Source organism: Cynocephalus volans, chromosome 5 (assembly GCF_027409185.1).
Source record: "Cynocephalus volans isolate mCynVol1 chromosome 5, mCynVol1.pri, whole genome shotgun sequence".
Classification (NCBI taxonomy): Eukaryota; Metazoa; Chordata; class Mammalia; order Dermoptera; family Cynocephalidae; genus Cynocephalus; species Cynocephalus volans.
The window spans coordinates 33,398,606-33,413,262 of NC_084464.1; the positions used below are offsets into that span (position 1 = coordinate 33,398,606).

A 14,657-nucleotide genomic window follows, 5' to 3' on the forward strand; every position below is an offset into this window, starting at 1 on the left:
ACTAGACACCAAATCTGCTGTCACTTTGATCTTGGATTTCCCAGACTCCAAAATGGTGATAAATAAATACCTGTTGTTTAAAAGCTACCCAGTTTATGGCATTTTGTTATAGCAGCCCAAATGGACTAAGATGATATGAAATGAAATCAATAATACATCAAGTTCTAAATTAGATGGCATCAGATCATGAGGGGCTGGAAGATAAGAGTTTTCTGAAGGCTTCAGGTATCAGGGAATGATGGGTCAGGGTTCTTTGCAGATAAGAGAAAACAGTTGAGTTAGTTTAAATAGGAAAGGGTTTATGAGGGACACTAGATAATTCACAGGACCATGGGAAGGGCTGGGGAGTAGAATCTTTGCTGAGTTTTCCAGAACCACATAAGAGGTGCTGCATCTGTCCCACCTCCCCCAGCAAGGCAGGGGCCCCACACCCTGTCTGCTTCCTCAGGAAGCTTACTTGCTGGTCAGTGTCTCACACATTACATCTGATTGTGGAACCTGTGTCTTGTGTTTTCCCAACCTCCTTTGCCTGCAGGGTGCAATGTGTCTTGGAATCTATATTAGTAAGGCAGAACTTACAATGTGGGAACTGTCAATGTGGAGATGATATTCAAACTATTCCCACTACAGAGGGTTTCATTGACATGGTGGGATTAAAACTGGACTTTGAAGATGAGATGGAAATTTTTCTCATTGTGAAAGGAATATAAGTCAAGTGACAATGCACAGGAATATACATCTGGCTTTATGTGGCTGTCTGTAAGTAGTTGTAGGCAGTTGGAAGACAGAAGCAAATAACATTCAGTATGAAGAGTGGGACCTCAGGTTTTTGAAGTCAAATGGGATTTATACCTAACACATGAGACAAAGCACATGTATTAGTCCAAGATAAGTTAGGCTGTGCTGCAGTAACAAATTAACCCTGAATTCTCAGGCTTAATACAACAAATTTATTTCCTGCTCACATTAAATGTCTAGTGAAAAACAGAATGGTTGTTGTGTGGGTACTCAAAGTACACTTTTGTACCATTGTAAAGTCAAAAAATCATAAGCTGAACCATTGTAGGCTGGGGACCATCTGTATACCCCTTACTAAAAAGGAGTGCGGGACCAAAAAATCTGGTCATTCTGTACGTCAGTTATCTATTGCCAGTATACATGCCCTATGACAAACAACCGCAAAACCTCAGTGGGGTTCAGCTGATCTCAACTAGGCTCACTTATTCATCTGCAGTCAACTGTGGGGTAGCCCAGCAGTTCTTCCACTCTTGGTGGGGCTCGCTGACATGTTTGGAGGTTCAGCTAACATGTCTGAGTTCAGGTGGCCTCAGCTGGGACTACTTGGGTGAATCAGCTCTACTTCATGCTTCATGAGTCTCATCCTACAGCAGGCTAACCTAAGCATATTCTCATGGTAAAGGCAGAGGAACAGGAACAGCGGACAGACATGCACAGGTGCCTTTAAGCCTCTGCATGCACAGTGTTTGATAACATCCCAGTGGCCAGGTAAGTCACATGGCCAAGCTCAGGGGGAGCACTACAAAGTTATACAAAGTGAGACACCGGTACAGGGAGGGATGAAGACTTAGGACTATAAATGTATTCAGTCTACCACACCCTGTGGAATCTTGGCTTTTTTGCCTGTGATCTGCACATCTTTCCAACCTCTTTCTATATCCCCACAAGAAATCACATTCTGTTTCAACCTTAGATCAAATTCTTCTAGCTCTGTAACTCAGTGTCTCATTTTTAGATATTGAGTTGTAGAACTGAGAGGGATGGATCCAGTAAAAAATCTGAAATGTAAAAATTATTATAATTTGAGGGACCTTCTCGTGGTCTTTCTGAGAAAATGTTAAGTACTCTAGAAAGTAGGTGTCTTTCTCTGAGGGATAGTTGCACCCAACAACTCAACATTATTACCCGTGGGATCTGTGGTGGGCAGAATAATGCCCCTCCCCCAAAGATGTCCCTGGAACCTGTGAAGATGTTAGGATACATGGCAAGAGGGAATTAAGGTTGCAGATGGAACTAAAAGTGCTGATCAGCTGACCTTAAAGTAAGATTATCCTGGATTAACCAGGTGGGCCCAGTGTAATCACAAGGGTCTTTAAAGTGAAAGAGGAAGGCAGCAGAATCAGAGTCCGAGTGGTGGGAATGCTGACTTCAACGACAGAAGGGGCCATGAGCCAAGGGATGCAAGCTGGAAAGGGCAAGCAAATGGCTTCTCCCATAGAGCCTCTAGAAGGAGGCCGACCCCTCACTTGATTTTAGTCCAGTGAGACCTATTTCTGACTTCTGAACTCCAGAACTGTGAAGTGATAAATTTGTAATGTTTTAAGCCTCTCAAGTGTGTGGCAATTTGTTATAGGAGCCATAGGAAACTAATACAGGGACTGATCTTATCCCATAGAATCCAAGTAAAAAATGAGATGTGTATTGGCAACCTAGTGGCTGTTTATGTCCCATCTGTTTTTCACATTAGCCAGACATTTTTAAGAAGGTTGGGGCTGTGGGGAACATCTTACGAACTGAGATGTGGTAAAGAAAAGTGCTGAAAGGGAAGAGGTAGGTTAGTTACTGGGGCCTGTCAAAGAAAAGAAAAAGGTTGTTAGGGAAACAGCTGAAAGAGTTAAGGTTCTCAGGAAGCCTGGCCCTGCAGGGCCACTTTTTCTGCCCCTCCCCATCCACCTTCTGTAGCCCAAACCCTGGTAGAGCTTCTGACTTACATCATGTAAGCTATAAGGGACTTGAGATTAGCACTTTTCTGCGACAATTTCTCCATACCTAGGAGTGGAATTGCTGGCTGTCTGGCATTCACAGCTTCCACTTTAGTAAACAGTGTCCTGCCATTTCCCAAAGTGGTTGTTGATTTATATCATCACCAGCAGCAGTGTTGAAGTATTCTGGTTCCTCCACATTTTCACCCACACTCGATATTGTTAGGGTTTTTTCTTTTTCCAACTGGGTGTATGTGAATTGGCATCTCATTGTGTTTTTTACTTGTATTTCTCCAGTTACAAGCGAGGTTGAGCATTTTTTACATATTTATATATTTATATGTTTATTCAAGTTTCCTCTTCAGCAAAGAGTCTGTGTAAGCCTTTTGCCTATTTTCTTCTTTTGGACTGATACCTTTTTGTTGATGGTTAGGATTTCTTTATATAGTCTGCAGTCCGCTATATATGAAGCAAATGTCTTTTCCCAGTTTGTGGCTTGTCTTATCCTTTCTTTGGTGCCTTTTTTAGAACTTTGTATATTTTTGTGATTTGTTTAAGTATGTCCCTACCTTGTGGGTTAGGAAGATTTTTCTCCCATATTGTCTTAAATTTTTCTAGTTTTGCCTTTGCCAGGTAAATATTTAAGCTAACTGAAATTGATTTTTGAGCATGGTAGACAGGGGTTAACTTTTATGGCTTTATGTGTTTCTAACCAATAGTTCCAGAGTATTTATTGAAGGTCCATCTTTCCTGGTGGTTTGCAATGCCTCTGTTGTAAATCAAGTTTTCACATATGTGTGAATCGTTTTTTAGCTCTCTGCTTGGCATCTTTATGTGTTAGTTATCTATTGCTGTGTAATACATTACCCCAAAATGTAGCAGTTCATAACAATAAACGTTTATTACCTTACTGTTTCTGTGGGTCAAAAATCTGGATGCAGCCAGGGAGGCACCAGGAATGCAGTCTCATCTGAAGGCTCACCTGGGGAGGATCTGCTCCTAAGCTCACTCAGATGGTGATGACAGAATTCAGTTCCGCCTGGGTTGTTATATTGAGGTCTCAGTCCTTGCTGGCTGTTGGTCAGAGTCCTCCCCCAGTTCCTTCTCAGGTGGGCTTCTGCATAGGGAAGCTCACAACATGGTGGCTGGCTTCTCTCAGAGCAAGCAGAGAGTGAGAAAGATGGAAGCTAAAGTATTTTGTAACCTAATTCAGAAGTGGCATCTCATCATTTATGTCAAGTATTATTAATTAGAAGCAAGTCTTTAAGTTCAACCTATAGTTAAGGGGAAGGTATTACATCATGGAGTGAATACCAAGAGGTGAGGATTACTGGGGGCCACCTTCAAGGCTGCCTACTACACTATTACAGTGATAGAAATAATTAAGTCTTTTGTATTCATCTCCTCAGTTGTTTTAAGTGACTTTCAGTAAGACTGTTATTTTTTACTTTTTAAAAACTATCTGTATTCAAAATAGAAATAGAAAGGGAGAATGGGCATGCCTTGGAATGGATTTTGGAAGAACACATCCTGGAGAAGAGGTAGAGATGTGAACTTTCTTCAAATGGTTGAGTGTAGGATAGTAATTATAGTAAGTAGGTACCATGTAATTTTTCTTAATTAATTTATCTGCATTTTCCAAGCTGAATAACCACTATGGTGATCTGTAGGAAGACATGTTACATGTTAGCTTGTCATTTATGAAACTCTTTCACACTGAATAAAGCACCTGCCATCTCTGTTGTTCATTTTATGCAGTTCATGGAGCTCAATGATGCTAAAACCACATTTCCAGTGTCATTGAAAATGATACTTAGAACAGGATGAGAGGATTGCATGGTAATAACAGTTAACATCACACATGTCTTCTGTTTCATTTAAAACATAAACCCATCTCCCAACCCGCTCTCATGGCTACCTATTTGGAAGGAAACGCTCAGGAGTAATTATTTTGAGTCGAATTGATTACTTAAAGATTAAATTTAATACACCCAGTTGTCATGTTCGTGGACATCCTAGTTCACCGCTTCCCGCGTGCACTCTATGGGAGCAGAACAGTTTTGGTAGTGGTTTAAGAGATTATTGAAAGGGCATCATCATGAGTAATGCATCCTGACCCATTCGCTTTTTCTTTCTTCAGCTTTGCCACACCTGTGCAGCAGCTTTAGTTTGTACTAATGCTTATCTCCAGCCACTGCTTTGGAATAGAGGAGTTCGGATCTCTGCCACTGTCATGAACACTGTGATTTCATGGTATGAAGTGTGTGTCTTGGTTCCTTCTTTATGCCAAGGCCCACTTCATGTGTGTGTGTGTGTGCGCGCGTGCACACACATTCACGCGCACACACACACCTGCACACACATGGTTTCACTAGGTTTTCTGCATAGCCCATATGTGTAGGTTTGGTGGGGTGGGAAGGAACCTGTTCTGAGCCCTAATTTATCTTGAGATATGAGCTTTCAAATGATTTTTTCCTCATCCCTGTTAGCTTTCACTTCAAGTTCTAACAGTGCCTCTGAGCCACGCGAAAGATTTACACATAAGAAATGTTTTGAATCCATTAAAATAAGTTCAGCGCTTAAGAGCTGTTTTCATATCTCTTGAGTTGGATGAAATGTGATCTTACAGAAAGTAATAATTAGGTGGTGAGCAGATGCCGAGTTTCGATTTTTGATATGGTTATCTCTTTCTTTCATTTGGCACAGTTCACATCTGAGGTTGGGCATCCCTGAAAGAGAGGGATCACCAAGCCCATGCAGGGGCATATCAGATCTATTCCTTTGGTGGACGTCAAGGCAAAATTATTCAGAATATAATCTGAAATGCATTTGATCATACAGTAGATAGTTTAATAATTTATGTTCAGCCTTATTAGCAAAGCCTTGTGTTTACTCTATCATCAAAATAAAAACTCATCTATGATATTAATTTTTGTGTGTATGTTCAAGTTTAAAATTTTTTCTTCACAGTTTTAATGACGTGATGGTAATTAGACATTTAGGGTGAGGGAAAATTTTCATATGAATCATGTCTGATGTAGAGTGGCTCATGCCCAAAAGTGATACAGAAAGGCTGACAGCATTGTGCTTTTATCCTGTGACTGTGTGACAGAGGTTTTAAAATGTAGATGTTCTTTCAAAATAAAAGGCATAATTAATTCCAACTTCAATTTGTTGGTCCTGTTACATTCCACTATATGTATAATGCTGATGGACTATGCATATAACATTTTTTTTTTAACATAGACTTCAAAAACTAGGAAATACTAATGCCTTTGGTTTGGAGATAATTGGGGACTTCTACTTATGTGATATTAAGAAGCTTCCAATTTGAGGAGTGTCTGAAAGGATAATGGAGAACGATAGCTTGGCACCCTTAATCCCCTGGTATCTGGTAATGACATGAAGCTCAGGGACTGGGTTGTCTGTCAATCTGAGGAAGGGAGCTGGCACATGAAATGTGATTGCAGGGCCCTGGCAACACCTGCAGGTGTCAGGGACAGAAGAACTCATTTAGAAACTGCACTGCAAGATGGGAAGACAGGTGGTAACTCTCTTACAGGGATATCTTTTATTTGAACAGAACCAGACCAACTGTTCCTCATTAAAACACATTTTGCAACGTGTTCTAGTGTGAGTACATCAAGTATGTGTGCACGTGCGTGCATGCGTGTATGTGCTCAGGGAAAACTCAGCGATGTGCCACCTACAGGTCACACTTACAAAATCTCAACATGGCTCCTAACTGCAAGATAGGTAGTGTGAGATGTTTCTTGGAGTGGCCTTCCGTAGGGAAACATGAAATGACACCATTACCTCCAGGAGATGCAGCGGCAAGTATAGTGTAATCTCAGTCTTGATAGGCATTTTAATAATTATGCAGTGCTTTGCTTTTCATCACTTATTTATACTGGATTATAGATGCATCTCTGATGTGTTGCTGTGGGGCTGCACTTAGTATGAACAAAGCCAAGCCTCTCATCTGCCTCACCATTTATACCTACTATCCATAAATTGGGTGAGTGACTTAAAGACAGGGTGAACTCATATTAACTACTTTGTTGGCTAGTTGGAGGAATAAAAGAGAGAATGCATGCAGAGTACTTGGAACCTGCTGGGCACGTGGTGAATGTTCCATGAATATTACTTCTTCTACTTAGTATTTTTACACAGAGCCTGTCCTCTACCTTTCTTGCTGGATCCTTGTGCTTCTGGTTCTGCAGCCAGATTCCACATTCCAGCTTATCAATATTTTTGATGAGAAGGAGGAGGAACTGCAGGAGACCTCTGAACAGCGTGACTTCCTTCCATTGGAAGCCGAAGCCCACCCAGCTCCCAAGAGAAGGATACTTGCACTTGTATGAAAATATGAATATAGAACGCAAAGAAACAGAACTGCAAATATCCATTCAGAAAACATTGATTTACCATTTCCTAGGTGCCCTTTCCTTCTGATTCCTGTCTCTTGCAGCCGAAAAACGTATCAGTAGGACAAATCTGGGTGGCCCTGGAAGCCCGTTTCCTCCCCTATTTTCTCAGTGAGCGGCTGGCTCAGCAGGTCTGCATTAGCTCAGAGGAAGGAAAAGGCCTTAGCAGAGGCTGAGCCCTGGAGGCCCCCTGTCCTCTTTCCCCAGGAAGCTTCACAGTCAGCCAGCCACACAGGCGCCTGTAGGTGCCCTGCCCCCTTCCTTGTAAATGTGTGGAGCACTGCGCTTATATTGGGGTGTGTTCTCTCATGCAGCTAGTTTAGCTATACCTGACCCAAGCACACTTTCAGTGGTGGGGGATGAACACTTGGGGGATCACATATGCCATGAGTGGTAGGCACAATAATGACCCCCTCCTGCAAAGATATCCATATCCTAATCCCTGGAACCCGTGAATATGTTACCTTACATAGAAAAAGGGACTTTGCAGATGTGATTAAGTTAAGCATCTTGAGATGGGGAGATTATTGTGGGTTAATCCAGGTGGGTTCAATGTAAATCACAAGGGCTCTTATAAAAAGCCCTATGCTTCTGGCTTTGAAAATGAGGGAAAGAGCCATGTGCCAATGGATGCAGACAGCCTCTAGAAGCTAGAAACAGCAGAGAAACAGATTATGCCCTATAGTCTCCAGAAGGAATGCAGCTCTGCCAACTCCTTGATTTTAGAAATTCTGGTCTCCAGAATTGTAAGAAAATAAATTTGCATCGTTTCATACCCTAGGTTTGTGGTAATTTTAAATAAAGTAGCAATAGAAAACTAATAGGCTGTTTCTCTGCTGGTAAATTTCTCCCCAATAACCCTATTTTATATTTATCATGGTGATGTGTGACTCTGTGTCCCATTTATCTAACAATCTAATAAGAAATACAAGAATAGGTAAATGGTAATTCATGATGGTTTTAGTTAAGATCTTTTCCAGAAAGCTCACTTCGCTGGCTTACTGCCTGAGAGCCCAAACAGTAAGAGGTGCTGATTCACGGTAGACATAGCTTCTTCCTCATGGATTAGTGCTGGTGAGGATTGTATTCAAGACAGACATCATCATCTCAGTACTGGTGATAGGCTCTGGCTGTCTGCGTTTTCCAAGCCACACTCCTGTGATGTCACATGATAGCAGCCCCTTACTGTGAACCTTCTGTGTTCCAGGCACTCTGCCTGACGCTGGGCACATTATTTCTAACCCTTTCAACAACGTCTTAAGGTAGATGAAGGCATTTCTACTTCACAGAAGAGATAACTAGGCTTAGAGAGCTTAAACCACCTGCCTGAGATCACATGGCTGGCTGAACCAGGATTCAGTTTCTAGTCTGCCAGAATTCAAAACCCCTGCTCTTTCATTATAAGGAGTGCCTCCTGATGATATGCATAAGGAACAAAAATAGTGTGGGTCGATTCATCATACCTGAGAAGCAAATAATATAGTGACTTTGTAATTTTGCAGAGAGAATATCTGAGAGCATTTGCATATTTCCATTAGAACCACAAAATACCTAGAATATATTAATCCTAATTGCATTTTAAATGTTCAAGACACTTAGTCCATATATATATATATACATATATATATAATTTAATCCTCAATGCAACCTTATGAGGCACAAATACTAACAGTATCTCCATTTTACAGGTAAAGAAATGGAGGCAAGGAGAGGATAAATAATTTGCCTGAGAAGCCTCAGATGGAGCTGGGATTGAAGCCCAGAGCTCCAGCACTCCCTGCTTTTAAAACCAGTCCCATCTGTGCCTCATGGCATTAAATGTGCTCAAGTTAAAAGCATCTCTTTCCTTTCCCCAACAATACGCATATAACTGTTACAGAAGGAGGAAATAGTTACAGAAAGACTATTGTTACCATCCCAACTGTCTTTAAATATCTTTAATGGATTGAAATCTGATTTCGAAAGTTTCTGAACATGGAAGTTTTTTTTTTTTTTTTTTTATTTCAGTGTACGTACTTGGTTCTGCTTTAACAGATTTATTGTTTTGATAGGATTTGATAAGCTATACTTTTGAAAATTAGTTGAATATGTTTAAGAGCTAGCAAGAAAGTAGTGAGGTAGTAGTGAGATTTACAAGGGGGGAAAGTCCATGTTAATCAAAGGTAACACAGAGTGCATGATGGAAATTCTCAGTGTGTCCCTAAATCTATAGTAACTGGATACATGGATCTTTTCAGTTGAACAAAGGTCATATCCTGCCTTGTTTCAAATTTCTGTCTGTTTTGAAAAAGACCTTTCTGAGTGGAGTCTGAGTTCTTAAAAATTGTCTCAGAGTTGACATTCAGTTTGTTTTAATAAGCAATAAAATTTCTCGAATTTGGTGTATTATACTTTCAGAGATGCAGATGTATCTTGAATTTCAGGAACTGATAACCTTGATAATGTTTAAAAGGTTTAGGGAGCCTTCTGTTTACTTTCCAAAACTATTGACCATTTTTTCTCTAAAGTCAGTTATATGCATTGCTCTCTCTGTGTGTGTGTGTGTGTGTGTGTGTGTGTGTGTGTGTGTGTGTGTGTGTGTGTGTGTGTGTGTGTGTGAGTGAACTTTTATCTTTCTTTTGGCTACAAGGATACTTCAAAAGGTTCATGGAAAAAATGAATTCAAAGATAATACAAATCCTTCCATGAACTTTTTGAAGACCCCTAGTATTAATAATTACTTCACCCATAAGCACTTTTTGTTATACTATAGAAATGCTACATTATTTTCTGTTCATGAGCCCTGATTCTGTGTGGAAATCTGCTATGGTGGCACATTTATGTGGTTGAGTGTCTTGGACCGCATGAGAAAGACCTTGTATTTCCCATATTTCCAAATTACTTTTCCTTTAGTATCACAGTGAGTGGCCACTGAAATGAACAAAACTAGCTAGCTACTGATTACTGTGTCATCTGAGAAAATTTTGTTTGTCAATCTTATGTTTAAATACAGTATCATCAAACTCCTTTAATCAAGATCTTGATTTGGTAAAAGGTGAAAATAATAAAAGAAGCACAGTGCGATATAGACAGGCTGCATTTTCCCTCTCCTGCTCTGTTGCTAAACTTCCACCTTGATCTTCAAGAGAGCAGCAGGTCAGGTGGGCTTCTTGTGGCTGCATATGCATGCCCCTGCTTTTCCATATGATTCTGAGATGCAGACTTGTCCACTAGGAACAGGAGGGAGGCTCAGCCCCAAAGTACTTTTTATGGGTCAGTTATGCCCAAATGTGTTAAATGTTTCAGAGGTGGGAAGAAAAAAAAATAATGCCCAAGGAAGAATGACTAAGTTGAACATGACCGCAGATAATCCACCTAGTGGTTTAATAGATAACTTTTATATCTTGAGCAAAATTTTATGGCAAATGAGTTGGAAGGAGGAGGAGAAGAAATTATATGAAATTGTCATCGAAAGTCAAAGGGTTTTTTTTGTTTTTTTTTTTAAGGCCGAGAGCACAGGCACATTCCCCGCACTGCAGCTTTGTAAAGTAGAATGTGATATCAACCCAACCAAATGCTTAATGCTGAAGACTCACCGAGGCTGCCTGGGTCAGCCCGACCTCTGGGCTAGCACCACTGATCATGGAGTGGCAGCTTCTTGAATTGTGTGTGCAGAACCAAGATCAAGCATTCTGAACTGGGGCCAGAATGGATTTTCCCTGCAGCTTGCGGAGCTGATGTTTCAGGACCCCTTACTTTGAGAGGCCCCTTCTAAGACCCTGTCCCTAATTCTGTATTCATATCTTTTTTCTTAAAGAGAAGGCTTCAGGACCCACAGCATCTGGATCCACTCTTGGGTGAGAGTGTCTGAACCTCCTGAAGTAACGTATAGAGTGTTGGCATGGCTGTGTGCATATGTGCACAGGCACCTCTGCATTTTTCTGAGGAAGAGTCCGTAGTCTCCATTGACTTCTCAAAGCCATCTGGAACTTGAAAAAGTTAAAGAATCCAGGCCTAGAGGAAATTAACCATCCTCTTAGTTCAGGTCTTATAAAACTAAACTTAGAAAGTGATGGTTTAATTGCTAAAGGTGACAGTTCATGACTCCTATAGAATAGTGCCCTGAACACATCACAGGACACAGTGACCACCAGAGACATAGATAGGCACGTTCTTGATGGTTCCACATCTCCCTGGAATACACACCCTCATATTCACTTATTCAGTCAGTCGCTCATACATTCATTCTTAAACGTTTCTTGAGTACCTGCTTATACACCTGTGGCCATGAGAAGTTCCAGGATTTCAGAGATGAGTTAGGCAGCCGTGCTGCTTTTGGGAACTCACATAGTTTCTATCATTTCAGCTGAAGAGGGACTCTGCATTCTTTTTCTGGGTTGCCGCGCTGTGCGTGCGTGCGTGCGTGCATGTGTGTGTGTTGTCCTTGAGACCTTGAGGCTGTTTTTAAACAATCAAAATGGAAGCTCATCAACATATTCCCAGCTCCAAAATATCACGCAAAAAGCTGGTCTCATAGGACAGCTGTCTCCGGGGTCCAGGTCAGGTTCAGGTGCACCACAGAGCTCCTGCTATTGCCTCCCCTGCTGTGGGGGAGGTGCTTCCGTTCTGCCCTGCTCTGTGCCTCCTTGTTAAGGACCCAGACTGCAGGGAGACCAGCAGGGAATGGGCCCAGACACCTAAGGAGTGCAGAAGTAAATGATGGTTAGATGTCATTGAAGTTGAGGTATTTATCCTTGTGGCTAACAGCTTTATTAATTTAGCAGTCAGTCTCCTACAGTCAAAGCAAGAATTCTTCTACACCTATCAGATGTAAATATTAGGAGTGGAAATTGGTTATAAAAGATATTTTCATTTCCCCATTTCTGTTCTTCACACCTCCCATTACCCAACTCGTGTGAATTCAAATGCTGTTGATTCTACATCACAAATTTGTTGTTCCCTCCTTTCTATCCCTTCTGCTGCCATCTAATACAGGTCCTCGTCGTCTCCCACTTCGTCTCTCACCACAATTTACCTCTGGATTCTCCACCCGCATTGTCCTCCCTCCCCCGACCCATCCTCCACGTTCCTGTGGCGTTGCTTTCTGTTCCAGTGCCGCTGCCGTGGCGCAGAGGTGCAGCTCCCCACACGGGAGCCAAAGGCGCGCCAGATTGGAGGGAAGGAGAAGCGAAGCAAGATGGTTGTGCAAAGACACCTCCTGCTTCTGTGGATTGTCTGTTCTTGCACAGGCGTGCTGCTGCACCGTGCTGCCTCTGGGTTGCCCCTCCTTCCTCCTTCTTCCACCCAGTATTTCTCATCCGTCCCTTCCCCTCCCCAACCCCAGTCCCTCAAAATGTTATTCGGGGTTCGACAGGGCAGTCCCACGTTATGTGGAAAGGCACCAATTCCAAAGCAGGAGCCTGAGGTGAAAATCTCATGTAATGGAATCAAGTCGTGCTTTGAAACACTAGGACTGCCCCGAGAGGGGCCAGGTAGCCCTCCCTCCGCCTCCCCGACACCAGCTAAGAAGCCCACAGCAGAGGCCACCTGAAAGGCAGCACAGTCGGGTCCCTAGCTTCTCGCACTCTCTCCAAGCAGTGGTTCTCAGTCTTTTCTGTGTTTGGCAAGCAGAGGAAATGCTAGTATCTGTGTGGCACGCGGGCTAGATGGAGGGGACGGCACGTGGGGTGGGGCCCTCTAGTCACTCGACCCCTCCGACCCCCCTCACCCCACCCTGAGGATGGGGCAGCCCTCCTGCAGCAGACCAGTTGGGAATCTCTGTCCTAGGGGATGTGCTTGCTGAAGAAAAGGGCTTCCCTGTTTTTTTCTCTGTCATTTTTGTGTTGCTGAGTAGATATGGTTGTATCCCTAAAAGTTAGATACATCTGTGACAGGACTTCACCCAACACAAGTTCTGCCCTTCATGGATTCCGCCTTGGTTCTCCATGAACACGGTCTGTCTCTATCTTATCATTCATGTATAGTGGGGAAAGTCATGAACTTGGCCGGGCAAAAGGAAAGGAACTGACTGAGTCTCATTTCCTTGGGGCCACGTGGCCCACAACGAGTGTTCAAAGGTGCCTGTGTTGAAAGAGTAAACAGTAGCACCTCCGAGGAACCCTGTACCGTACTAGACTGACATCATAGCAGGGCTTTCTCCGCATCTTAAAAGCATTTCTTCCTCTCTGTTTCTCTCTTTCTAGGAATTCAGAAATAGGCGTGTGCATCACCTGCGTTCAACAGCCCACTCCTCCGCTGCAACCCGGCACCGCTCAGCGAGCTCCAGAGCCCTGCTGTGGGTGCAGAGGCTGCCCCGGGACCCTGCGCTGACCATATCTGTGGGCCTGGCTCTCTTTGCTCTTCTTTTTGCTTTTGTTGTCAAGGTCTATAATTAGAACACAATTAAATGAAGTATCTGTGAAGAAGAATAAATTTCTAATTAAAGTCTTCGGTGAACAGGAAAGTGACCGCATCAGTTCTCAAAGGGCAGTGATGTGCTCTGATCCCACTGCCGCTCCTCAGCCGCACTTTTTAATGAGGCCCACGCTGCCTCCCATTGGGCTGGGCCCATGGGTTATTTGACCTAAAACCTAATTGCAGCTGCCATAGAACATCTTTCAAATTAAACTCCTTTTGGTTTATTTTTCACAAGAAATGCAAGTGGTTGCATTTTTTAAAAAAATCTCCAATCTTCAAGTCTGAACTTCATTGTACAGTGGCTCTGGTCATCTTTTCCTTATGTGGAAGAATTTTCCATCTTCAATAAATATTTTTCAGTGTATCTTCCTTTTCGTGCTTTGTTTGGAGTCCCAATGCTTAAAAACATCTTACTTTTCACAGCAGATGTGTTCCTGAAAAGTTTATATAGAAACCTATTTTTGGAACTTGAATCCTTTTGGAATGCACAGGGAGAGTCTGTCAGTGGAAGGACTCTCGGCAACGCTCTGTGAAGTGTGAGGAATCACCCACTTCTCTGGCACCCACAAGCTTTGAAAAACTGGATTTATCTAAAACAAACTATGCCCCTTTTCTGACATTTTTGGTCAATAAGATCAAATGTTTTTATTTCTACCTGATACCTTGGTCTTTACTAAACAAAGCAACTTCTTCCACAATAAAAGGAATTGTAATAAGCAAATCCTATGTGTATCAAAATATAAATAAGTTATTCTGATCGTACAGGCACAGGGAAATCAGGTGCCTTGTGGCCACCACGGGATCTTTTTGAACTTTAAACCCGTAACCCCGTTCAGGTCTTCCTTTTATCTCAACATGTTTCAGCCTTTTATGTGTCTTTTAAGGAGCCCAAATTAAAATTTAATTATGTCATCAGTTGGTAAGTTGAAATATATGTATATATATGTTTTAATGTTATTCTAGCATTAGTCATTTCTCCTAAACCTCCTGTGTCCTTCTAAGAACTCATGTTTAAAAGGCAAAGATCTGTCTGTGCCCCTCGAGTCCTGCAATCGGACGTCCGCCTCGGGAGCGTTCCTCGCTTCTCAGCAGGAATAGGGGCAAGTGTTGGCAG

General features: G+C 42.3%; 1 protein-coding gene across 4 annotated transcripts in view; it reads left to right on the forward strand.

Annotated features, from left to right (window-relative positions):
• Positions 1–14,403, forward strand: part of CDKAL1 (CDK5 regulatory subunit associated protein 1 like 1) — a 636,490-nt gene extending 622,087 nt beyond the window's left edge. For all 4 annotated transcript variants that reach the window (XM_063097088.1, XM_063097092.1, XM_063097090.1 and 1 more), the window contains exon 16: positions 13,330–14,403. In XM_063097088.1, coding sequence (XP_062953158.1) covers positions 13,330–13,521 — 192 coding nt within the window. In that variant the 3' untranslated portion in view covers positions 13,522–14,403. The remainder of the gene's footprint in view (positions 1–13,329) is intronic.
• The last annotated feature ends 254 nt before the right edge of the window (positions 14,404–14,657 follow it).